At 38.7% G+C, this 27,028-nt stretch overlaps 2 protein-coding genes across 3 annotated transcripts; both read right to left on the bottom strand.

The window, feature by feature from the left end:
• Positions 1-443: 443 nt before the first annotated feature.
• LOC135102882 (uncharacterized) lies at positions 444-20,779 on the bottom strand. Its single transcript, XM_064008482.1, has 15 exons — positions 20,410-20,779; positions 17,265-17,476; positions 16,664-16,806; positions 16,175-16,331; positions 15,743-15,958; positions 12,868-12,926; positions 9,722-9,933; positions 9,121-9,263; positions 8,632-8,788; positions 8,200-8,415; positions 5,317-5,375; positions 2,177-2,388; positions 1,576-1,718; positions 1,087-1,243; positions 444-870 (listed from the first exon to the last, which is right to left on the bottom strand). Exons 12-15 carry the CDS (start codon positions 2,269-2,271, stop codon positions 840-842), a joined length of 426 nt encoding a protein of 141 aa, XP_063864552.1. The 5' UTR covers positions 2,272-2,388; positions 5,317-5,375; positions 8,200-8,415; positions 8,632-8,788; positions 9,121-9,263; positions 9,722-9,933; positions 12,868-12,926; positions 15,743-15,958; positions 16,175-16,331; positions 16,664-16,806; positions 17,265-17,476; positions 20,410-20,779; the 3' UTR covers positions 444-839.
• On the bottom strand, positions 20,114-27,028 carry LOC135102876 (uncharacterized). 2 transcript variants are annotated; one of them, XR_010269819.1, is made up of 6 exons: positions 26,701-27,028; positions 24,860-25,071; positions 24,259-24,401; positions 23,770-23,926; positions 23,338-23,553; positions 20,114-20,468 (listed from the first exon to the last, which is right to left on the bottom strand). XR_010269819.1 is itself a non-coding variant. In XM_064008475.1 (5 exons), the coding sequence occupies exons 1-5, from the start codon at positions 26,719-26,721 to the stop codon at positions 23,457-23,459; spliced, it is 630 nt and encodes a 209-aa protein (XP_063864545.1). In that variant the 5' UTR covers positions 26,722-27,028; the 3' UTR covers positions 23,127-23,456. The 2 variants fall into 2 exon arrangements, 1 of the variants encoding a protein (XP_063864545.1); XM_064008475.1 differs by lacking the exon at positions 20,114-20,468 and having other exon boundaries at positions 23,127-23,553.

Below are 27,028 nucleotides of genomic sequence, written 5' to 3'. Positions count from 1 at the left end.
GTTTATGTGTGTGGGAAAGAATTATTATGAGTAAAAGAATACCTCCACCTATCACATCCCCAGTTAAAGCTCACTAGTTCATATAACAATTCATGAAACTCACATATCAGTTTATGGAAATGACACTCTTAGTTCCTATTCTAGTTATACACATGAAACTCACTACACTTCATGACATAATCACTCTGGGCAATTGTGTATATGTGATGGCTGTACTTACCATCAATACAAGTGGTTCTGTCGAGGAAGACTGATAAGTAACTGGCACAGATACACAGATTTTCCCTGAGAGGTGCGGACACGTGGGCCTCACATACATTCTCCCCCACCGCACCCCACCTTAATGGTTGTAAACGTGGATGACTCAAGACCACCCCCCTCCCTCGAGTTGTGAAAAGGCAGAGGTTAGCAGAACAATAACCAAAGGTACTTAAACCACAAAAGAAACAGAAATTTCATCTATATTTAAGGAAAGTGCTTTTTTCGGGAGTCATTTTAAGTACAAATAAAAATGGATGAATACAGGTCTTTTTGAGTCTAAATCCCCATCAGAACTCATACAACAGAGATAACTGATGATATAAACAAAGTAGGAAAACCATCCAGTTCTAGATCCAAGTGTCTGTTAAACTCAGGAGGTGAAAAGAGACTCACCCATCAATGGCATTCACAGCAGTTGCATGAGAAAGGTCCAGTTTATCAGTCACAATGGTGCAAGTCCAGTAGCCATCCCAGGAAATCATCTGGATCTTGTTTACCGAGATGTCTGTGAACTAAATGTTCCCATGGATCCAGACTGCAAGACCATCCACTGTCATCTCATTCTTCTCCACCAGCACCTAAGGAGTCTCTGGACTGCTCATATGGGCTCTGTGTGGGTGGGGAATAGAAATGAGGTACTGTATTGTACTATACTAATACTACAGTTAAACATATGCAGTTCAGTTTCAAGACACATTCCCCTTCTTGCTTGGGGTTACAGGGATTTACATTATCTGGGAGGATATGAAGTAGGGATCCCAATGTATAAGAATGTCCCAGAATACCCAAAAGGTCCCTTCCATTGCTTGAAGTTACTTGCATTACCTATAAGAGATGAGATAGGGATTGCCAGAATCTGCCATGCAGTGCATGTAGTTGGAAGAGTGACGGCGGTAGCCAGGCTGACTGCAGCAGTGGAAGCCACCAGTGGTGTTAGTGCAATATTGGAAGCAGGACCTGGGCGCCACACACTCATCAATGTCTGTGGCAGAGAATTACACCCTCAGGAACACAGATTTGGTGGGATGTTTAGAAGAGCGGTTAAAGAATGATATCTGTACTCATAAGAAATGCATATCACAAGCATAAATTATACAAAATATTAAAGACTATCCTATCTGCACATCACTGTATACAAATGTGGATAACAGATCTTAATCATACTCATGAGACAGAATCCTTGTTGAAATATCCTAAGAATAATAAAAACATCCTTGGAAACCCCAGTAACTTCCTCTTTAGACTATCAGATGTAGAGATGAAGGGCCAAGATGTTTGAGAATAAAGACTGAAGAGTGACACTCAAGTCCTCACCTTCACAGTTAAACTTCTTGATGAGTCTACCCTGGCTGGTACTGGCAGTAGTAGTTCGGCTCCACAGTGCTGACGCAGAGGTGCCCACACCCGCCATTCTTCTCCCGGCACTCATCAATGCCACACGGCAGCACCATCTAATCCTGCCACAAGGAAGGCATTTATTTCAGTACTGTGTGGATATAATGCGGTATACTTTTACTCTCTACATGATGTTATTGAGAGTTTACTTGTTAATCAAAATCTACACTAGTGTTAGATGACTGGCACCAATATGTTTAATTCAGTTTGGGATGACATTTTTCAGAAACAAAGAATCCAATAGAGTTACTTAATGGCAATATCTTCTGTCCTAGAGAAACCTCCAAACAATTTCAAAAGTCTAGCATGGAACAAAGTGGGTTAAGGAGTACACTGAGTGAATGAGTGAGTTATATAAGCAAAGAAGTCTCCTCATCTCCCCATTACTGCAAGAAAAAAAACATCAACTCACCAACAACAGAATGTTAAGAAGATCTACAAATCTAGTATGAAATAATGAAGGAGATGAGGACTTGAATGACTGAGTGAGCGAGTGACATAAGCAAGGCAGTCTCCTCACCTCTCCACTACTGCAGCCCTTGATGACGTCACAAAGGCACTGCTTCTGGATGCACTTGCTGCCAGTTTCTTCAGTACCCCCTGACAGTCTCTCATGCAGTTTCCATCAGCACCGTCCAACACCCAGACAAGGATGTCAGTGCACTCAAAAAGTTCCTCCAGTAGGTCTGGCAGGAGGACATGCCACCAATGTCCCAGATATTCAGCTTGTAACTGTTGAGCACATAGATTGAGCTTGTACTACCTAGTGAAGATTTATTTATTTATTTATTTATTTTTATTTATTTATTTATTTTATTTATTTATTTTCATGTAAGAGGAGCACTGGCCTAGGGTGACAAAAGGAATGGGAAAAAAAAAGGCCCACTGAGTTGCTAGTCCCTAAAATAGATTCAGTTTTATGTACCAGGAAAACAAATTCAGCTATTTTCTATTAAGAGACACAGATTCAAATATACTTACTGAAAACAAATGCTTTCCTGCAACTACCAAAGACACAAATCCACCTTTACTTATATTGGAAACAGAATCAATCTTGCATTTGCTAGGGACCCATATTCATCTGGTATGTACTAGGAACACACATTCATATTGTATTAGTGGGAATACATATTTATCTCATACCAATTGGGAATGCAGCAGCAGACTGCATGTATTCAGGACACAATTTAGTTTTTATTGAGACTAATTCAGCTTATATCTATCTAGAATACAATAGCAATAGTGCATTCACGAACCTGGTGAGGTTCTGGCATTTAAGTTACGTTATTTGGGTTACTGGGGGAGTGTGGCCAAAATACCTCAAAACACACTCACAACACGCCAAGACATCCACAAAGTTCACCCAAACGCACCTGAACCACACTCATAACATCTTAAAAAACAACAAAACTCACTCAAACACACACACACACACGAAAAAAAAAAAGACTCAAAACACCCCAAAACACACTAAAAAATCCTTAAGAAAACTCAGACAAATCCAAGACATTGAAAACTCACCTAAATATGAGAAAACTCATTCAATCACACCTAAAACAAGCTTAAAATATCCAAAACACACTGAAAACATATCACAACACCTCAAAACACTACAAAAAGAAAAAAAAACAAAACACCCAAATCACACTAAAAACATCCTAAACACTCAAAATACCCTGATATACTAAAAAAAACTCACCCAAGACAATGAAAATATGCTGCAAACATCCAAAACACACCAAAAACATCCCACAACAACTTAGAATACCCATCAAATTTACACAAACACACACAAAAGACTCTCAACACCCCAAACTCGCCAAAAAGAAATCACCCACACTCAAAACATCTAAAGCACATCCAAAAAAATCCCAAAATTAATTCAAACACACCAAAACACACCCCACAACACCACCGAATATGACCAAAACACACCAAAACGCACCCAATACACACCACACATTCAAATACACCTAAAAGACCCCACACACACAAAAACTCATCCACACCAAAAAAAAAAAAAAAAAAAAAAATCACAGCACCTCAATATATCCCCAAAACCCACATAGAACACTCCAAAACATACTCAAGACATCCTATATGGCTAAAAATACGTAAAATACACAGAAAAACATTTTTTGCCTCACTTAAAACACCCTAAATTCACCCAAAACACTCAGGTAACAGCAAAATATACATCCCAAGCACATCTAAACACCTCCAAAACATTTTCAAAACACACCACAACACTCCTAAATACACCCAAAACACTTAAAACATCCAAAACACACGAAATATTACAGAAAAAGGAAGGGCAGGAAGGGAAACTAAGCTAAACGTTGTCATCTTGGTTATACCTGTTTTGCCTGCTCCTCCATTTCTCCTTATTTTTTCCTCCTCTTCCATTTCTCTAATTTTTCTCCTTCTGCCTACACACCTGAGTTTGGAAACAGCTGGAAACACCTAGAAAATACTGGAATTTACGGTAAATATTGATGAGGAGACACTGGAGCCGAGCGAGTCCCGGATCCTTGATGACGTCACGGGCGAGCTGCCGCCAGCCCGCTGGATTACGTACGTAACGTATTTAATTTTGAAATTGACCTCTAGAAAAAATGAAGCTAGGCTCGAATGTCTTATATATTCTGATTTGATAATTACTCTAATTAATATTCACAATATCAAAACATCTCCAGCCTGAGCAGTTGTAAAGAAATATTAGTATGAAATATGGAAAAGTGTTGGAACTTTGACACCATTAAAAACACTGAGAAGTCCACCCATTTCACTTTACACACGTAAAAAAACACTTTAAAAAATCTGCACTATTTTTTCAAGCATTGCAAAGTTAGTTACAAGCTAAAATAGAGAAATAAAAAAATTGAAAAAAATGACAAAATCACCACTTTTAACGGGATCGTAAGCCTATTCAAAGTCCACATACTTAACTCTATAGGAACGCAAAACACTTTAAACATCCTAAACGATTTTTTCACGCAATAAAATCTTCATTAAAGCTTTAAATAAAAGAGCCAAGAATTGGGTTGAGTAAAAATAACCGTATAAACCGCCTTTTATTTACGCATAAAACAACAGCAAATTCAGAACATTTACTTAACTGAAGCAAGAAAAACACTTGAAAAGCAACAAGAGATTTTTAGAAACCATAAAATCTTACTATACATGTAAAATAAAGTCATTCATAAAAATAGAAAAAAAATCTTGGAACCAACAAGTTGGCGCAGGCAACAATGCATCAAAGCGGCCCTCGGGGGCGACCTGAGAGGGGGAGCCAGCCGCCATAATACCTCAATTATTTCTTCATGAAAATAAAACCAGGCAATGGCGGATATATCTGACCAGCGGATATGAAGGGTAGACATATGGCTCCATCTTGTGATATGTTTAGCTTACAATAAGTGTGAGATGAAGCAAATAAAGGCTGAAAACACTGACTCCCAACCTCTACCTCAGCTGACAGCTTGTTTACATATTGATGAACTTTCAATATTTCTCTAAATCTCCAACTGTTTCCAGACTCAGATGTAAACAAAATCTAAAAATAAATCAACCTCAAAAAATACCTAAAAAACGACTAATTAAACCTAAATAAACAAGAACGAAGGCTGACTAAGGGGTGGCTGGCAATGCTGGACTAACCTTACATACTCATGCCTCTCTGGTGCTGCTCAGCGGTGGTCGATGCAGGGAGAAGCTGCCTGGAATAAGGAAACACTGGTTAATAGAATGTATGGGGCAAGACTGACCAGTGCTGATGAAAACACTAGCCAGCCAGCCACTGCCCTCCTTCCCCAGCGCCACCTGTTACTGGTCCTTCAACCACAACCACAAACATACACACAAAAGTTCACATGTTATCAAATAACATGTCAAATAATATCCTCATTTTCCTTTCCCCACTCCACACCCACTACATGATTATGAACGGAAACATCACTCACTGCTGCACCGTGTCACCGTAACACAAACGAACGCAGGATAGACTCAACTAAAATGTTCTCTCTCTCTCTCTCTCTCTCTCTCTCTCTCTCTCTCTCTCTCACACAGCAACAACCACAAAAAAAAAAAAACGGTTTGGAAGGGTATTTCTCCAGTTAATAAAGTCAAAATGTTGTAGATCTGTTAATAGAACTGTAAAAAACGTCTTCAAAAAAAAAAAAAAAAAAAAAAAAAAAAAAAAAAAAGTCGCTTAAATTACAGGCCTTTAAAGGCGTGTTTCTTCTGTTAGATTTATAGAAATGAAGTTAATCTTGCACAAGAACCGTAAAAACACCCTTGAAAACCCGTGGAACTACTGATAGAGAGAGAGAGAGAGAGAGAGAGAGAGAGAGAGAGAGAGAGAGAGAGAGAGAGAGAGAGAGAGAGATACACACAGACACACAAATGAAAGCATTTTTAAGTCGAAGTATGCTGAACTTTATTGATATTATTGGTTGACAATAGTTTTAATTTTTTATGGTTTTGTCTTATCTTTTAATGTAGTTTTATTAGTTTTATAATACTTGTTTTTAATTTATTCTTTACAATATTATTTTTTACCTCCCTACTTGGTAGCTGGTATATAGCAACCTTGTTTGGTACATACAAGCCAAAGCAGTGGTAAATAAGAGCCAGTACATAGCAGCCCTACAGTGGCACATATAAGCCAAAACAGTGGTACACAGGAGCTGGCACATAGCAGCCAACTGTACGTACCAGCTAACATTCACACCAGCACTGAATCCTGTCCCCTACCCTATTTAGCCTTTGCCAAACCGACTCAGCATCATAACTATGGTAACAATTTCCACAAGCTACTCCTCTCCAGCTACGTGTTACCTTCTTCCTACACTTCCCGCACTCTTTGTCAAACATTTCTACTCAAAATGGAGCCACTATACAACCCACACACTCCAATAACTTTTAATGTTCAAGATCTGACGCTTAGTACTCACCCTCACGTTGCCATTCCTCCAGTGTATGGGTTCTGATTCAAAAACTGTTGGTTTCCTGTTTTTCTAATTTCCCTTACTTTTTAAAGTTTCAATCCCCTTTTTTGAATATTTTATGTTTCTGTATTGTGTTTTTTTGTTATCTTAAGCGAGTTTTATTTATTTATTTTTTTTTATATTACTTACATTATGGAATCTCAAATCGACAGATTAGAAGATAAGTTTATGTATGTATGTATGTAGAACAACAACACCTAAAGAGAGCACAGCCATGGGCATAAGATAGATTAAAATCTTTATAGTAACAGTTGCATTTTCAAAACTTAAAAGCTATAAGAACAAAAAATAGACATACATATATTGCATGCAGTCAGATAAAGACAACACACACACACACACACACACACACACAGACACACACTATGAGCTATGACCTCTTTCCGTATAAGAACAGCTGGCTGGCTAAGTGACCAGTAGACGAGCATAGGTGACAGGTGAAACACACACACACACACACACACACACTTAATAGAAGAGGAGGTAGTAGGCACCTGCTAAAATGATAATTACTCCACCTAAAGCACTAGATCAGAGGATGCTGTGAACTTGTGATTTCAACCACCTGTGACCACACTGAATGTTTCTCTTTGTGTTTCACAATACAAGGGGGCAGTCAAACCCTTCACTCTAAAGACTACTCTCTTCCTTCACACAGAACTACAAGCATCTAATTACACACACAACCTTCACTCATAATTTAAAATCATGGCAACTCATACACAAGCCTTAGAATCCCCATCTGGGAAAGGGAACAACAAATGTCCCCAGGACGGACTGTTCTTCTGAGATCGACGCTAAGTGTCTTGACACCCCCACTTAAAGGCTAATTGTTTATGCTTGTGCTGAGGAAATAGGAGTGTAAGAATCTAAGGGAAGTGTTTATGTGTGTGGGAAAGAATTATTATGAGTAAAAGAATACCTCCACCTATCACATCCCCAGTTAAAGCTCACTAGTTCATATAACAATTCATGAAACTCACATATCAGTTTATGGAAATGACACTCTTAGTTCCTATTCTAGTTATACACATGAAACTCACTACACTTCATGACATAATCACTCTGGGCAATTGTGTATATGTGATGGCTGTACTTACCATCAATACAAGTGGTTCTGTCGAGGAAGACTGATAAGTAACTGGCACAGATACACAGATTTTCCCTGAGAGGTGCGGACACGTGGGCCTCACATACATTCTCCCCCACCGCACCCCACCTTAATGGTTGTAAACGTGGATGACTCAAGACCACCCCCCTCCCTCGAGTTGTGAAAAGGCAGAGGTTAGCAGAACAATAACCAAAGGTACTTAAACCACAAAAGAAACAGAAATTTCATCTATATTTAAGGAAAGTGCTTTTTTCGGGAGTCATTTTAAGTACAAATAAAAATGGATGAATACAGGTCTTTTTGAGTCTAAATCCCCATCAGAACTCATACAACAGAGATAACTGATGATATAAACAAAGTAGGAAAACCATCCAGTTCTAGATCCAAGTGTCTGTTAAACTCAGGAGGTGAAAAGAGACTCACCCATCAATGGCATTCACAGCAGTTGCATGAGAAAGGTCCAGTTTATCAGTCACAATGGTGCAAGTCCAGTAGCCATCCCAGGAAATCATCTGGATCTTGTTTACCGAGATGTCTGTGAACTAAATGTTCCCATGGATCCAGACTGCAAGACCATCCACTGTCATCTCATTCTTCTCCACCAGCACCTAAGGAGTCTCTGGACTGCTCATATGGGCTCTGTGTGGGTGGGGAATAGAAATGAGGTACTGTATTGTACTATACTAATACTACAGTTAAACATATGCAGTTCAGTTTCAAGACACATTCCCCTTCTTGCTTGGGGTTACAGGGATTTACATTATCTGGGAGGATATGAAGTAGGGATCCCAATGTATAAGAATGTCCCAGAATACCCAAAAGGTCCCTTCCATTGCTTGAAGTTACTTGCATTACCTATAAGAGATGAGATAGGGATTGCCAGAATCTGCCATGCAGTGCATGTAGTTGGAAGAGTGACGGCGGTAGCCAGGCTGACTGCAGCAGTGGAAGCCACCAGTGGTGTTAGTGCAATATTGGAAGCAGGACCTGGGCGCCACACACTCATCAATGTCTGTGGCAGAGAATTACACCCTCAGGAACACAGATTTGGTGGGATGTTTAGAAGAGCGGTTAAAGAATGATATCTGTACTCATAAGAAATGCATATCACAAGCATAAATTATACAAAATATTAAAGACTATCCTATCTGCACATCACTGTATACAAATGTGGATAACAGATCTTAATCATACTCATGAGACAGAATCCTTGTTGAAATATCCTAAGAATAATAAAAACATCCTTGGAAACCCCAGTAACTTCCTCTTTAGACTATCAGATGTAGAGATGAAGGGCCAAGATGTTTGAGAATAAAGACTGAAGAGTGACACTCAAGTCCTCACCTTCACAGTTAAACTTCTTGATGAGTCTACCCTGGCTGGTACTGGCAGTAGTAGTTCGGCTCCACAGTGCTGACGCAGAGGTGCCCACACCCGCCATTCTTCTCCCGGCACTCATCAATGCCACACGGCAGCACCATCTAATCCTGCCACAAGGAAGGCATTTATTTCAGTACTGTGTGGATATAATGCGGTATACTTTTACTCTCTACATGATGTTATTGAGAGTTTACTTGTTAATCAAAATCTACACTAGTGTTAGATGACTGGCACCAATATGTTTAATTCAGTTTGGGATGACATTTTTCAGAAACAAAGAATCCAATAGAGTTACTTAATGGCAATATCTTCTGTCCTAGAGAAACCTCCAAACAATTTCAAAAGTCTAGCATGGAACAAAGTGGGTTAAGGAGTACACTGAGTGAATGAGTGAGTTATATAAGTAAAGAAGTCTCCTCATCTCCCCATTACTGCAAGAAAAAAAACATCAACTCACCAACAACAGAATGTTAAGAAGATCTACAAATCTAGTATGAAATAATGAAGGAGATGAGGACTTGAATGACTGAGTGAGCGAGTGACATAAGCAAGGCAGTCTCCTCACCTCTCCACTACTGCAGCCCTTGATGACGTCACAAAGGCACTGCTTCTGGATGCACTTGCTGCCAGTTTCTTCAGTACCCCCTGACAGTCTCTCATGCAGTTTCCATCAGCACCGTCCAACACCCAGATAAGGATGTCAGTGCACTCAGAAAGTTCCTCCAGTAGGTCTGGCAGGAGGACATGCCACCAATGTCCCAGATATTCAGCTTGTAACTGTTGAGCACATAGATTGAGCTTGTACTACCTAGTGAAGATTTATTTATTTATTTATTTATTTTTATTTATTTATTTATTTTATTTATTTATTTTCATGTAAGAGGAGCACTGGCCTAGGGTGACAAAAGGAATGGGAAAAAAAAAGGCCCACTGAGTTGCTAGTCCCTAAAATAGATTCAGTTTTATGTACCAGGAAAACAAATTCAGCTATTTTCTATTAAGAGACACAGATTCAAATATACTTACTGAAAACAAATGCTTTCCTGCAACTACCAAAGACACAAATCCACCTTTACTTATATTGGAAACAGAATCAATCTTGCATTTGCTAGGGACCCATATTCATCTGGTATGTACTAGGAACACACATTCATATTGTATTAGTGGGAATACATATTTATCTCATACCAATTGGGAATGCAGCAGCAGACTGCATGTATTCAGGACACAATTTAGTTTTTATTGAGACTAATTCAGCTTATATCTATCTAGAATACAATAGCAATAGTGCATTCACGAACCTGGTGAGGTTCTGGCATTTAAGTTACGTTATTTGGGTTACTGGGGGAGTGTGGCCAAAATACCTCAAAACACACTCACAACACGCCAAGACATCCACAAAGTTCACCCAAACGCACCTGAACCACACTCATAACATCTTAAAAAACAACAAAACTCACTCAAACACACACACACACACACACACGAAAAAAAAAAAGACTCAAAACACCCCAAAACACACTAAAAAATCCTTAAGAAAACTCAGACAAATCCAAGACATTGAAAACTCACCTAAATATGAGAAAACTCATTCAATCACACCTAAAACAAGCTTAAAATATCCAAAACACACTGAAAACATATCACAACACCTCAAAACACTACAAAAAGAAAAAAAAACAAAACACCCAAATCACACTAAAAACATCCTAAACACTCAAAATACCCTGATATAGTAAAAAAAAACTCACCCAAGACAATGAAAATATGCTGCAAACATCCAAAACACACCAAAAACATCCCACAACAACTTAGAATACCCATCAAATTTACACAAACACACACAAAAGACTCTCAACACCCCAAACTCGCCAAAAAGAAATCACCCACACTCAAAACATCTAAAGCACATCCAAAAAAATCCCAAAATTAATTCAAACACACCAAAACACACCCCACAACACCACCGAATATGACCAAAACACACCAAAACGCACCCAATACACACCACACATTCAAATACACCTAAAAGACCCCACACACACAAAAACTCATCCACACCAAAAAAAAAAAAAAAAAAAAAATCACAGCACCTCAATATATCCCCAAAACCCACATAGAACACTCCAAAACATACTCAAGACATCCTATATGGCTAAAAATACGTAAAATACACAGAAAAACATTTTTTGCCTCACTTAAAACACCCTAAATTCACCCAAAACACTCAGGTAACAGCAAAATATACATCCCAAGCACATCTAAACACCTCCAAAACATTTTCAAAACACACCACAACACTCCTAAATACACCCAAAACACTTAAAACATCCAAAACACACGAAATATTACAGAAAAAGGAAGGGCAGGAAGGGAAACTAAGCTAAACGTTGTCATCTTGGTTATACCTGTTTTGCCTGCTCCTCCATTTCTCCTTATTTTTTCCTCCTCTTCCATTTCTCTAATTTTTCTCCTTCTGCCTACACACCTGAGTTTGGAAACAGCTGGAAACACCTAGAAAATACTGGAATTTACGGTAAATATTGATGAGGAGACACTGGAGCCGAGCGAGTCCCGGATCCTTGATGACGTCACGGGCGAGCTGCCGCCAGCCCGCTGGATTACGTACGTAACGTATTTAATTTTGAAATTGACCTCTAGAAAAAATGAAGCTAGGCTCGAATGTCTTATATATTCTGATTTGATAATTACTCTAATTAATATTCACAATATCAAAACATCTCCAGCCTGAGCAGTTGTAAAGAAATATTAGTATGAAATATGGAAAAGTGTTGGAACTTTGACACCATTAAAAACACTGAGAAGTCCACCCATTTCACTTTACACACGTAAAAAAACACTTTAAAAAATCTGCACTATTTTTTCAAGCATTGCAAAGTTAGTTACAAGCTAAAATAGAGAAATAAAAAAATTGAAAAAAATGACAAAATCACTACTTTTAACGGGATCGTAAGCCTATTCAAAGTCCACATACTTAACTCTATAGGAACGCAAAACACTTTAAACATCCTAAACGATTTTTTCACGCAATAAAATCTTCATTAAAGCTTTAAATAAAAGAGCCAAGAATTGGGTTGAGTAAAAATAACCGTATAAACCGCCTTTTATTTACGCATAAAACAACAGCAAATTCAGAACATTTACTTAACTGAAGCAAGAAAAACACTTGAAAAGCAACAAGAGATTTTTAGAAACCATAAAATCTTACTATACATGTAAAATAAAGTCATTCATAAAAATAGAAAAAAAATCTTGGAACCAACAAGTTGGCGCAGGCAACAATGCATCAAAGCGGCCCTCGGGGGCGACCTGAGAGGGGGAGCCAGCCGCCATAATACCTCAATTATTTCTTCATGAAAATAAAACCAGGCAATGGCGGATATATCTGACCAGCGGATATGAAGGGTAGACATATGGCTCCATCTTGTGATATGTTTAGCTTACAATAAGTGTGAGATGAAGCAAATAAAGGCTGAAAACACTGACTCCCAACCTCTACCTCAGCTGACAGCTTGTTTACATATTGATGAACTTTCAATATTTCTCTAAATCTCCAACTGTTTCCAGACTCAGATGTAAACAAAATCTAAAAATAAATCAACCTCAAAAAATACCTAAAAAACGACTAATTAAACCTAAATAAACAAGAACGAAGGCTGACTAAGGGGTGGCTGGCAATGCTGGACTAACCTTACATACTCATGCCTCTCTGGTGCTGCTCAGCGGTGGTCGATGCAGGGAGAAGCTGCCTGGAATAAGGAAACACTGGTTAATAGAATGTATGGGGCAAGACTGACCAGTGCTGATGAAAACACTAGCCAGCCAGCCACTGCCCTCCTTCCCCAGCGCCACCTGTTACTGGTCCTTCAACCACAACCACAAACATACACACAAAAGTTCACATGTTATCAAATAACATGTCAAATAATATCCTCATTTTCCTTTCCCCACTCCACACCCACTACATGATTATGAACGGAAACATCACTCACTGCTGCACCGTGTCACCGTAACACAAACGAACGCAGGATAGACTCAACTAAAATGTTCTCTCTCTCTCTCTCTCTCTCTCTCTCTCTCTCTCACACAGCAACAACCACAAAAAAAAAAAAAAAACGGTTTGGAAGGGTATTTCTCCAGTTAATAAAGTCAAAATGTTGTAGATCTGTTAATAGAACTGTAAAAAACGTCTTCAAAAAAAAAAAAAAAAAAAAAAAAAAAAAAAAAAGTCGCTTAAATTACAGGCCTTTAAAGGCGTGTTTCTTCTGTTAGATTTATAGAAATGAAGTTAATCTTGCACAAGAACCGTAAAAACACCCTTGAAAACCCGTGGAACTACTGATAGAGAGAGAGAGAGAGAGAGAGAGAGAGAGAGAGAGAGAGAGAGAGAGAGAGAGAGAGAGAGAGATAAACATACACACAGACACACAAATGAAAGCATTTTTAAGTCGAAGTATGCTGAACTTTATTGATATTATTGGTTGACAATAGTTTTAATTTTTTATGGTTTTGTCTTATCTTTTAATGTAGTTTTATTAGTTTTATAATACTTGTTTTTAATTTATTCTTTACAATATTATTTTTTACCTCCCTACTTGGTAGCTGGTATATAGCAACCTTGTTTGGTACATACAAGCCAAAGCAGTGGTAAATAAGAGCCAGTACATAGCAGCCCTACAGTGGCACATATAAGCCAAAACAGTGGTACACAGGAGCTGGCACATAGCAGCCAACTGTACGTACCAGCTAACATTCACACCAGCACTGAATCCTGTCCCCTACCCTATTTAGCCTTTGCCAAACCGACTCAGCATCATAACTATGGTAACAATTTCCACAAGCTACTCCTCTCCAGCTACGTGTTACCTTCTTCCTACACTTCCCGCACTCTTTGTCAAACATTTCTACTCAAAATGGAGCCACTATACAACCCACACACTCCAATAACTTTTAATGTTCAAGATCTGACGCTTAGTACTCACCCTCACGTTGCCATTCCTCCAGTGTATGGGTTCTGATTCAAAAACTGTTGGTTTCCTGTTTTTCTAATTTCCCTTACTTTTTAAAGTTTCAATCCCCTTTTTTGAATATTTTATGTTTCTGTATTGTGTTTTTTTGTTATCTTAAGCGAGTTTTATTTATTTATTTATTTTTTATATTACTTACATTATGGAATCTCAAATCGACAGATTAGAAGATAAGTTTATGTATGTATGTATGTAGAACAACAACACCTAAAGAGAGCACAGCCATGGGCATAAGATAGATTAAAATCTTTATAGTAACAGTTGCATTTTCAAAACTTAAAAGCTATAAGAACAAAAAATAGACATACATATATTGCATGCAGTCAGATAAAGACAACACACACACACACACACAGACACACACTATGAGCTATGACCTCTTTCCGTATAAGAACAGCTGGCTGGCTAAGTGACCAGTAGACGAGCATAGGTGACAGGTGAAACACACACACACACACACACACACACACACTTAATAGAAGAGGAGGTAGTAGGCACCTGCTAAAATGATAATTACTCCACCTAAAGCACTAGATCAGAGGATGCTGTGAACTTGTGATTTCAACCACCTGTGACCACACTGAATGTTTCTCTTTGTGTTTCACAATACAAGGGGGCAGTCAAACCCTTCACTCTAAAGACTACTCTCTTCCTTCACACAGAACTACAAGCATCTAATTACACACACAACCTTCACTCATAATTTAAAATCATGGCAACTCATACACAAGCCTTAGAATCCCCATCTGGGAAAGGGAACAACAAATGTCCCCAGGACGGACTGTTCTTCTGAGATCGACGCTAAGTGTCTTGACACCCCCACTTAAAGGCTAATTGTTTATGCTTGTGCTGAGGAAATAGGAGTGTAAGAATCTAAGGGAAGTGTTTATGTGTGTGGGAAAGAATTATTATGAGTAAAAGAATACCTCCACCTATCACATCCCCAGTTAAAGCTCACTAGTTCATATAACAATTCATGAAACTCACATATCAGTTTATGGAAATGACACTCTTAGTTCCTATTCTAGTTATACACATGAAACTCACTACACTTCATGACATAATCACTCTGGGCAATTGTGTATATGTGATGGCTGTACTTACCATCAATACAAGTGGTTCTGTCGAGGAAGACTGATAAGTAACTGGCACAGATACACAGATTTTCCCTGAGAGGTGCGGACACGTGGGCCTCACATACATTCTCCCCCACCGCACCCCACCTTAATGGTTGTAAACGTGGATGACTCAAGACCACCCCCCTCCCTCGAGTTGTGAAAAGGCAGAGGTTAGCAGAACAATAACCAAAGGTACTTAAACCACAAAAGAAACAGAAATTTCATCTATATTTAAGGAAAGTGCTTTTTTCGGGAGTCATTTTAAGTACAAATAAAAATGGATGAATACAGGTCTTTTTGAGTCTAAATCCCCATCAGAACTCATACAACAGAGATAACTGATGATATAAACAAAGTAGGAAAACCATCCAGTTCTAGATCCAAGTGTCTGTTAAACTCAGGAGGTGAAAAGAGACTCACCCATCAATGGCATTCACAGCAGTTGCATGAGAAAGGTCCAGTTTATCAGTCACAATGGTGCAAGTCCAGTAGCCATCCCAGGAAATCATCTGGATCTTGTTTACCGAGATGTCTGTGAACTAAATGTTCCCATGGATCCAGACTGCAAGACCATCCACTGTCATCTCATTCTTCTCCACCAGCACCTAAGGAGTCTCTGGACTGCTCATATGGGCTCTGTGTGGGTGGGGAATAGAAATGAGGTACTGTATTGTACTATACTAATACTACAGTTAAACATATGCAGTTCAGTTTCAAGACACATTCCCCTTCTTGCTTGGGGTTACAGGGATTTACATTATCTGGGAGGATATGAAGTAGGGATCCCAATGTATAAGAATGTCCCAGAATACCCAAAAGGTCCCTTCCATTGCTTGAAGTTACTTGCATTACCTATAAGAGATGAGATAGGGATTGCCAGAATCTGCCATGCAGTGCATGTAGTTGGAAGAGTGACGGCGGTAGCCAGGCTGACTGCAGCAGTGGAAGCCACCAGTGGTGTTAGTGCAATATTGGAAGCAGGACCTGGGCGCCACACACTCATCAATGTCTGTGGCAGAGAATTACACCCTCAGGAACACAGATTTGGTGGGATGTTTAGAAGAGCGGTTAAAGAATGATATCTGTACTCATAAGAAATGCATATCACAAGCATAAATTATACAAAATATTAAAGACTATCCTATCTGCACATCACTGTATACAAATGTGGATAACAGATCTTAATCATACTCATGAGACAGAATCCTTGTTGAAATATCCTAAGAATAATAAAAACATCCTTGGAAACCCCAGTAACTTCCTCTTTAGACTATCAGATGTAGAGATGAAGGGCCAAGATGTTTGAGAATAAAGACTGAAGAGTGACACTCAAGTCCTCACCTTCACAGTTAAACTTCTTGATGAGTCTACCCTGGCTGGTACTGGCAGTAGTAGTTCGGCTCCACAGTGCTGACGCAGAGGTGCCCACACCCGCCATTCTTCTCCCGGCACTCATCAATGCCACACGGCAGCACCATCTAATCCTGCCACAAGGAAGGCATTTATTTCAGTACTGTGTGGATATAATGCGGTATACTTTTACTCTCTACATGATGTTATTGAGAGTTTACTTGTTAATCAAAATCTACACTAGTGTTAGATGACTGGCACCAATATGTTTAATTCAGTTTGGGATGACATTTTTCAGAAACAAAGAATCCAATAGAGTTACTTAATGGCAATATCTTCTGTCCTAGAGAAACCTCCAAACAATTTCAAAAGTCTAGCATGGAACAAAGTGGGTTAAGGAGTACACTGAGTGAATGAGTGAGTTATATAAGTAAAGAAGTCTCCTCATCTCCCCATTACTGCAAGAAAAAAAACATCAACTCACCAACAACAGAATGTTAAGAAGATCTACAAATCTAGTATGAAATAATGAAGGAGATGAGGACTTGAATGACTGAGTGAGCGAGTGACATAAGCAAGGCAGTCTCCTCACCTCTCCACTACTGCAGCCCTTGATGACGTCACAAAGGCACTGCTTCTGGATGCACTTGCTGCCAGTTTCTTCAGTACCCCCTGACAGTCTCTCATGCAGTTTCCATCAGCACCGTCCAACACCCAGATAAGGATGTCAGTGCACTCAGAAAGTTCCTCCAGTAGGTCTGGCAGGAGGACATGCCACCAATGTCCCAGATATTCAGCTTGTAACTGTTGAGCACATAGATTGAGCTTGTACTACCTAGTGAAGATTTATTTATTTATTTATTTATTTTTATTTATTTATTTATTTTATTTATTTATTTTCATGTAAGAGGAGCACTGGCCTAGGGTGACAAAAGGAATGGGAAAAAAAAAGGCCCACTGAGTTGCTAGTCCCTAAAATAGATTCAGTTTTATGTACCAGGAAAACAAATTCAGCTATTTTCTATTAAGAGACACAGATTCAAATATACTTACTGAAAACAAATGCTTTCCTGCAACTACCAAAGACACAAATCCACCTTTACTTATATTGGAAACAGAATCAATCTTGCATTTGCTAGGGACCCATATTCATCTGGTATGTACTAGGAACACACATTCATATTGTATTAGTGGGAATACATATTTATCTCATACCAATTGGGAATGCAGCAGCAGACTGCATGTATTCAGGACACAATTTAGTTTTTATTGAGACTAATTCAGCTTATATCTATCTAGAATACAATAGCAATAGTGCATTCACGAACCTGGTGAGGTTCTGGCATTTAAGTTACGTTATTTGGGTTACTGGGGGAGTGTGGCCAAAATACCTCAAAACACACTCACAACACGCCAAGACATCCACAAAGTTCACCCAAACGCACCTGAACCACACTCATAACATCTTAAAAAACAACAAAACTCACTCAAACACACACACACACACACACACGAAAAAAAAAAAGACTCAAAACACCCCAAAACACACTAAAAAATCCTTAAGAAAACTCAGACAAATCCAAGACATTGAAAACTCACCTAAATATGAGAAAACTCATTCAATCACACCTAAAACAAGCTTAAAATATCCAAAACACACTGAAAACATATCACAACACCTCAAAACACTACAAAAAGAAAAAAAAACAAAACACCCAAATCACACTAAAAACATCCTAAACACTCAAAATACCCTGATATACTAAAAAAAACTCACCCAAGACAATGAAAATATGCTGCAAACATCCAAAACACACCAAAAACATCCCACAACAACTTAGAATACCCATCAAATTTACACAAACACACACAAAAGACTCTCAACACCCCAAACTCGCCAAAAAGAAATCACCCACACTCAAAACATCTAAAGCACATCCAAAAAAATCCCAAAATTAATTCAAACACACCAAAACACACCCCACAACACCACCGAATATGACCAAAACACACCAAAACGCACCCAATACACACCACACATTCAAATACACCTAAAAGACCCCACACACACAAAAACTCATCCACACCAAAAAAAAAAAAAAAAAAAAAATCACAGCACCTCAATATATCCCCAAAACCCACATAGAACACTCCAAAACATACTCAAGACATCCTATATGGCTAAAAATACGTAAAATACACAGAAAAACATTTTTTGCCTCACTTAAAACACCCTAAATTCACCCAAAACACTCAGGTAACAGCAAAATATACATCCCAAGCACATCTAAACACCTCCAAAACATTTTCAAAACACACCACAACACTCCTAAATACACCCAAAACACTTAAAACATCCAAAACACACGAAATATTACAGAAAAAGGAAGGGCAGGAAGGGAAACTAAGCTAAACGTTGTCATCTTGGTTATACCTGTTTTGCCTGCTCCTCCATTTCTCCTTATTTTTTCCTCCTCTTCCATTTCTCTAATTTTTCTCCTTCTGCCTACACACCTGAGTTTGGAAACAGCTGGAAACACCTAGAAAATACTGGAATTTACGGTAAATATTGATGAGGAGACACTGGAGCCGAGCGAGTCCCGGATCCTTGATGACGTCACGGGCGAGCTGCCGCCAGCCCGCTGGATTACGTACGTAACGTATTTAATTTTGAAATTGACCTCTAGAAAAAATGAAGCTAGGCTCGAATGTCTTATATATTCTGATTTGATAATTACTCTAATTAATATTCACAATATCAAAACATCTCCAGCCTGAGCAGTTGTAAAGAAATATTAGTATGAAATATGGAAAAGTGTTGGAACTTTGACACCATTAAAAACACTGAGAAGTCCACCCATTTCACTTTACACACGTAAAAAAACACTTTAAAAAATCTGCACTATTTTTTCAAGCATTGCAAAGTTAGTTACAAGCTAAAATAGAGAAATAAAAAAATTGAAAAAAATGACAAAATCACTACTTTTAACGGGATCGTAAGCCTATTCAAAGTCCACATACTTAACTCTATAGGAACGCAAAACACTTTAAACATCCTAAACGATTTTTTCACGCAATAAAATCTTCATTAAAGCTTTAAATAAAAGAGCCAAGAATTGGGTTGAGTAAAAATAACCGTATAAACCGCCTTTTATTTACGCATAAAACAACAGCAAATTCAGAACATTTACTTAACTGAAGCAAGAAAAACACTTGAAAAGCAACAAGAGATTTTTAGAAACCATAAAATCTTACTATACATGTAAAATAAAGTCATTCATAAAAATAGAAAAAAAATCTTGGAACCAACAAGTTGGCGCAGGCAACAATGCATCAAAGCGGCCCTCGGGGGCGACCTGAGAGGGGGAGCCAGCCGCCATAATACCTCAATTATTTCTTCATGAAAATAAAACCAGGCAATGGCGGATATATCTGACCAGCGGATATGAAGGGTAGACATATGGCTCCATCTTGTGATATGTTTAGCTTACAATAAGTGTGAGATGAAGCAAATAAAGGCTGAAAACACTGACTCCCAACCTCTACCTCAGCTGACAGCTTGTTTACATATTGATGAACTTTCAATATTTCTCTAAATCTCCAACTGTTTCCAGACTCAGATGTAAACAAAATCTAAAAATAAATCAACCTCAAAAAATACCTAAAAAACGACTAATTAAACCTAAATAAACAAGAACGAAGGCTGACTAAGGGGTGGCTGGCAATGCTGGACTAACCTTACATACTCATGCCTCTCTGGTGCTGCTCAGCGGTGGTCGATGCAGGGAGAAGCTGCCTGGAATAAGGAAACACTGGTTAATAGAATGTATGGGGCAAGACTGACCAGTGCTGATGAAAACACTAGCCAGCCAGCCACTGCCCTCCTTCCCCAGCGCCACCTGTTACTGGTCCTTCAACCACAACCACAAACATACACACAAAAGTTCACATGTTATCAAATAACATGTCAAATAATATCCTCATTTTCCTTTCCCCACTCCACACCCACTACATGATTATGAACGGAAACATCACTCACTGCTGCACCGTGTCACCGTAACACAAACGAACGCAGGATAGACTCAACTAAAATGTTCTCTCTCTCTCTCTCTCTCTCTCTCTCTCACAGCCACAACCACAAAAAAAAAAAAAACGGTTTGGAAGGGTATTTCTCCAGTTAATAAAGTCAAAATGTTGTAGATCTGTTAATAGAACTGTAAAAAACGTCTTCAAAAAAAAAAAAAAAAAAAAAAAAAAAAAAAAAAAAAAAAGTCGCTTAAATTACAGGCCTTTAAAGGCGTGTTTCTTCTGTTAGATTTATAGAAATGAAGTTAATCTTGCACAAGAACCGTAAAAACACCCTTGAAAACCCGTGGAACTACTGATAGAGAGAGAGAGAGAGAGAGAGAGAGAGAGAGAGAGAGAGAGAGAGAGAGAGAGAGAGAGAGAGAGAGAGAGAGAGAGAGAGAGAGAGAGAGAGAGAGAGAGAGAGAGAGAGAGAGATAAACATACACACAGACACACAAATGAAAGCATTTATTAAGTCGAAGTATGCTGAACTTTATTGATATTATTGGTTGACAATAGTTTTAATTTTTTATGGTTTTGTCTTATCTTTTAATGTAGTTTTATTAGTTTTATAATACTTGTTTTTAATTTATTCTTTACAATATTATTTTTTACCTCCCTACTTGGTAGCTGGTATATAGCAACCTTGTTTGGTACATACAAGCCAAAGCAGTGGTAAATAAGAGCCAGTACATAGCAGCCCTACAGTGGCACATATAAGCCAAAACAGTGGTACACAGGAGCTGGCACATAGCAGCCGACTGTACGTACCAGCTAACATTCACACCAGCACTGAATCCTGTCCCCTACCCTATTTAGCCTTTGCCAAACCGACTCAGCATCATAACTATGGTAACAATTTCCACAAGCTACTCCTCTCCAGCTACGTGTTACCTTCTTCCTACACTTCCCGCACTCTTTGTCAAACATTTCTACTCAAAATGGAGCCACTATACAACCCACACACTCCAATAACTTTTAATGTTCAAGATCTGACGCTTAGTACTCACCCTCACGTTGCCATTCCTCCAGTGTATGGGTTCTGATTCAAAAACTGTTGGTTTCCTGTTTTTCTAATTTCCCTTACTTTTTAAAGTTTCAATCCCCTTTTTTGAATATTTTATGTTTCTGTATTGTGTTTTTTTGTTATCTTAAGCGAGTTTTATTTATTTATTTTTTTTTTATATTACTTACATTATGGAATCTCAAATCGACAGATTAGAAGATAAGTTTATGTATGTATGTATGTAGAACAACAACACCTAAAGAGAGCACAGCCATGGGCATAAGATAGATTAAAATCTTTATAGTAACAGTTGCATTTTCAAAACTTAAAAGCTATAAGAACAAAAAATAGACATACATATATTGCATGCAGTCAGATAAAGACAACACACACACACACACACACACACACAGACACACACTATGAGCTATGACCTCTTTCCGTATAAGAACAGCTGGCTGGCTAAGTGACCAGTAGACGAGCATAGGTGACAGGTGAAACACACACACACACACACACACACACTTAATAGAAGAGGAGGTAGTAGGCACCTGCTAAAATGATAATTACTCCACCTAAAGCACTAGATCAGAGGATGCTGTGAACTTGTGATTTCAACCACCTGTGACCACACTGAATGTTTCTCTTTGTGTTTCACAATACAAGGGGGCAGTCAAACCCTTCACTCTAAAGACTACTCTCTTCCTTCACACAGAACTACAAGCATCTAATTACACACACAACCTTCACTCATAATTTAAAATCATGGCAACTCATACACAAGCCTTAGAATCCCCATCTGGGAAAGGGAACAACAAATGTCCCCAGGACGGACTGTTCTTCTGAGATCGACGCTAAGTGTCTTGACACCCCCACTTAAAGGCTAATTGTTTATGCTTGTGCTGAGGAAATAGGAGTGTAAGAATCTAAGGGAAGTGTTTATGTGTGTGGGAAAGAATTATTATGAGTAAAAGAATACCTCCACCTATCACATCCCCAGTTAAAGCTCACTAGTTCATATAACAATTCATGAAACTCACATATCAGTTTATGGAAATGACACTCTTAGTTCCTATTCTAGTTATACACATGAAACTCACTACACTTCATGACATAATCACTCTGGGCAATTGTGTATATGTGATGGCTGTACTTACCATCAATACAAGTGGTTCTGTCGAGGAAGACTGATAAGTAACTGGCACAGATACACAGATTTTCCCTGAGAGGTGCGGACACGTGGGCCTCACATACATTCTCCCCCACCGCACCCCACCTTAATGGTTGTAAACGTGGATGACTCAAGACCACCCCCCTCCCTCGAGTTGTGAAAAGGCAGAGGTTAGCAGAACAATAACCAAAGGTACTTAAACCACAAAAGAAACAGAAATTTCATCTATATTTAAGGAAAGTGCTTTTTTCGGGAGTCATTTTAAGTACAAATAAAAATGGATGAATACAGGTCTTTTTGAGTCTAAATCCCCATCAGAACTCATACAACAGAGATAACTGATGATATAAACAAAGTAGGAAAACCATCCAGTTCTAGATCCAAGTGTCTGTTAAACTCAGGAGGTGAAAAGAGACTCACCCATCAATGGCATTCACAGCAGTTGCATGAGAAAGGTCCAGTTTATCAGTCACAATGGTGCAAGTCCAGTAGCCATCCCAGGAAATCATCTGGATCTTGTTTACCGAGATGTCTGTGAACTAAATGTTCCCATGGATCCAGACTGCAAGACCATCCACTGTCATCTCATTCTTCTCCACCAGCACCCAAGGAGTCTCTGGACTGCTCATATGGGCTCTGTGTGGGTGGGGAATAGAAATGAGGTACTGTATTGTACTATACTAATACTACAGTTAAACATATGCAGTTCAGTTTCAAGACACATTCCCCTTCTTGCTTGGGGTTACAGGGATTTACATTATCTGGGAGGATATGAAGTAGGGATCCCAATGTATAAGAATGTCCCAGAATACCCAAAAGGTCCCTTCCATTGCTTGAAGTTACTTGCATTACCTATAAGAGATGAGATAGGGATTGCCAGAATCTGCCATGCAGTGCATGTAGTTGGAAGAGTGACGGCGGTAGCCAGGCTGACTGCAGCAGTGGAAGCCACCAGTGGTGTTAGTGCAATATTGGAAGCAGGACCTGGGCGCCACACACTCATCAATGTCTGTGGCAGAGAATTACATCCTCAGGAACACAGATTTGGTGGGATGTTTACAAGAGCGGTTAAAGAATGATATCTGTACTCATAAGAAATGCATATCACAAGCATAAATTATACAAAATATTAAAGACTATCCTATCTGCACATCACTGTATACAAATGTGGATAACAGATCTTAATCATACTCATGAGACAGAATCCTTGTTGAAATATCCTAAGAATAATAAAAACATCCTTGGAAACCCCAGTAACTTCCTCTTTAGACTATCAGATGTAGAGATGAAGGGCCAAGATGTTTGAGAATAAAGACTGAAGAGTGACACTCAAGTCCTCACCTTCACAGTTAAACTTCTTGATGAGTCTACCCTGGCTGGTACTGGCAGTAGTAGTTCGGCTCCACAGTGCTGACGCAGAGGTGCCCACACCCGCCATTCTTCTCCCGGCACTCATCAATGCCACACGGCAGCACCATCTAATCCTGCCACAAGGAAGGCATTTATTTCAGTACTGTGTGGATATAATGCGGTATACTTTTACTCTCTACATGATGTTATTGAGAGTTTACTTGTTAATCAAAATCTACACTAGTGTTAGATGACTGGCACCAATATGTTTAATTCAGTTTGGGATGACATTTTTCAGAAACAAAGAATCCAATAGAGTTACTTAATGGCAATATCTTCTGTCCTAGAGAAACCTCCAAACAATTTCAAAAGTCTAGCATGGAACAAAGTGAGTTAAGGAGTACACTGAGTGAATGAGTGAGTTATATAAGCAAAGAAGTCTCCTCATCTCCCCATTACTGCAAGAAAAAAAACATCAACTCACCAACAACAGAATGTTAAGAAGATCTACAAATCTAGTATGAAATAATGAAGGAGATGAGGACTTGAATGACTGAGTGAGCGAGTGACATAAGCAAGGCAGTCTCCTCACCTCTCCACTACTGCAGCCCTTGATGACGTCACAAAGGCACTGCTTCTGGATGCACTTGCTGCCAGTTTCTTCAGTACCCCCTGACAGTCTCTCATGCAGTTTCCATCAGCACCGTCCAACACCCAGATAAGGATGTCAGTGCACTCAAAAAGTTCCTCCAGTAGGTCTGGCAGGAGGACATGCCACCAATGTCCCAGATATTCAGCTTGTAACTGTTGAGCACATAGATTGAGCTTGTACTACCTAGTGAAGATTTATTTATTTATTTATTTATTTTTATTTATTTATTTATTTTATTTATTTATTTTCATGTAAGAGGAGCACTGGCCTAGGGTGACAAAAGGAATGGGAAAAAAAAAGGCCCACTGAGTTGCTAGTCCCTAAAATAGATTCAGTTTTATGTACCAGGAAAACAAATTCAGCTATTTTCTATTAAGAGACACAGATTCAAATATACTTACTGAAAACAAATGCTTTCCTGCAACTACCAAAGACACAAATCCACCTTTACTTATATTGGAAACAGAATCAATCTTGCATTTGCTAGGGACCCATATTCATCTGGTATGTACTAGGAACACACATTCATATTGTATTAGTGGGAATACATATTTATCTCATACCAATTGGGAATGCAGCAGCAGACTGCATGTATTCAGGACACAATTTAGTTTTTATTGAGACTAATTCAGCTTATATCTATCTAGAATACAATAGCAATAGTGCATTCACGAACCTGGTGAGGTTCTGGCATTTAAGTTACGTTATTTGGGTTACTTGGGGAGTGTGGCCAAAATACCTCAAAACACACTCACAACACGCCAAGACATCCACAAAGTTCACCCAAATGCACCTGAACCACACTCATAACATCCTAAAAAACAAAACTCACTCAAACACACACACACACACACACACGAAAAAAAAAAAGACTCAAAACACCCCAAAACACACTAAAAAATCCTTAAGAAAACTCAGACAAATCCAAGACATTGAAAACTCACCTAAATATGAGAAAACTCATTCATTCACACCTAAAACAAGCTTAAAATATCCAAAACACACTGAAAACATATCACAACACCTCAAAACACTACAAAAAGAAAAAAAAAACACCCAAATCACACTAAAAACATCCTAAACACTCAAAATACCCTGATATACTAAAAAAAACTCACCCAAGACAATGAAAATATGCTGAAAACATCCAAAACACACCAAAAACATCCCACAACAACTTAGAATACCCATCAAATTTACACAAACACACACAAAAGACTCTCAACACCCCAAACTCGCCAAAAAGAAATCACCCACACTCAAAACATCTAAAGCACATCCAAAAAAATCCCAAAATTAATTCAAACACACCAAAACACACCCCACAACACCACCGAATATGACCAAAACACACCAAAACGCACCCAATACACACCACACATTCAAATACACCTAAAAGACCCCACACACACAAAAACTCATCCACACCAAAAAAAAAAAAAAAAAAAAAAAAAAAATCACAGCACCTCAATATATCCCCAAAACCCACATAGAACACTCCAAAACATACTCAAGACATCCTATATGGCTAAAAATACGTAAAATACACAGAAAAACATTTTTTGCCTCACTTAAAACACCCTAAATTCACCCAAAACACTCAGGTAACAGCAAAATATACATCCCAAGCACATCTAAACACCTCCAAAACATTTTCAAAACACACCACAACACTCCTAAATACACCCAAAACACTTAAAACATCCAAAACACACGAAATATTACAGAAAAAGGAAGGGCAGGAAGGGAAACTAAGCTAAACGTTGTCATCTTGGTTATACCTGTTTTGCCTGCTCCTCCATTTCTCCTTATTTTTTCCTCCTCTTCCATTTCTCTAATTTTTCTCCTTCTGCCTACACACCTGAGTTTGGAAACAGCTGGAAACACCTAGAAAATACTGGAATTTACGGTAAATATTGATGAGGAGACACTGGAGCCGAGCGAGTCCCGGATCCTTGATGACGTCACGGGCGAGCTGCCGCCAGCCCGCTGGATTACGTACGTAACGTATTTAATTTTGAAATTGACCTCTAGAAAAAATGAAGCTAGGCTCGAATGTCTTATATATTCTGATTTGATAATTACTCTAATTAATATTCACAATATCAA

The sequence above is a fragment of the Scylla paramamosain genome, chromosome 8 (assembly GCF_035594125.1).
Source record: "Scylla paramamosain isolate STU-SP2022 chromosome 8, ASM3559412v1, whole genome shotgun sequence".
Taxonomy (NCBI): Eukaryota; Metazoa; Arthropoda; class Malacostraca; order Decapoda; family Portunidae; genus Scylla; species Scylla paramamosain.
The sequence above is the reverse complement of the archived record's forward strand: the minus strand, read 5'-3'. Positions and strand labels throughout refer to the sequence as shown.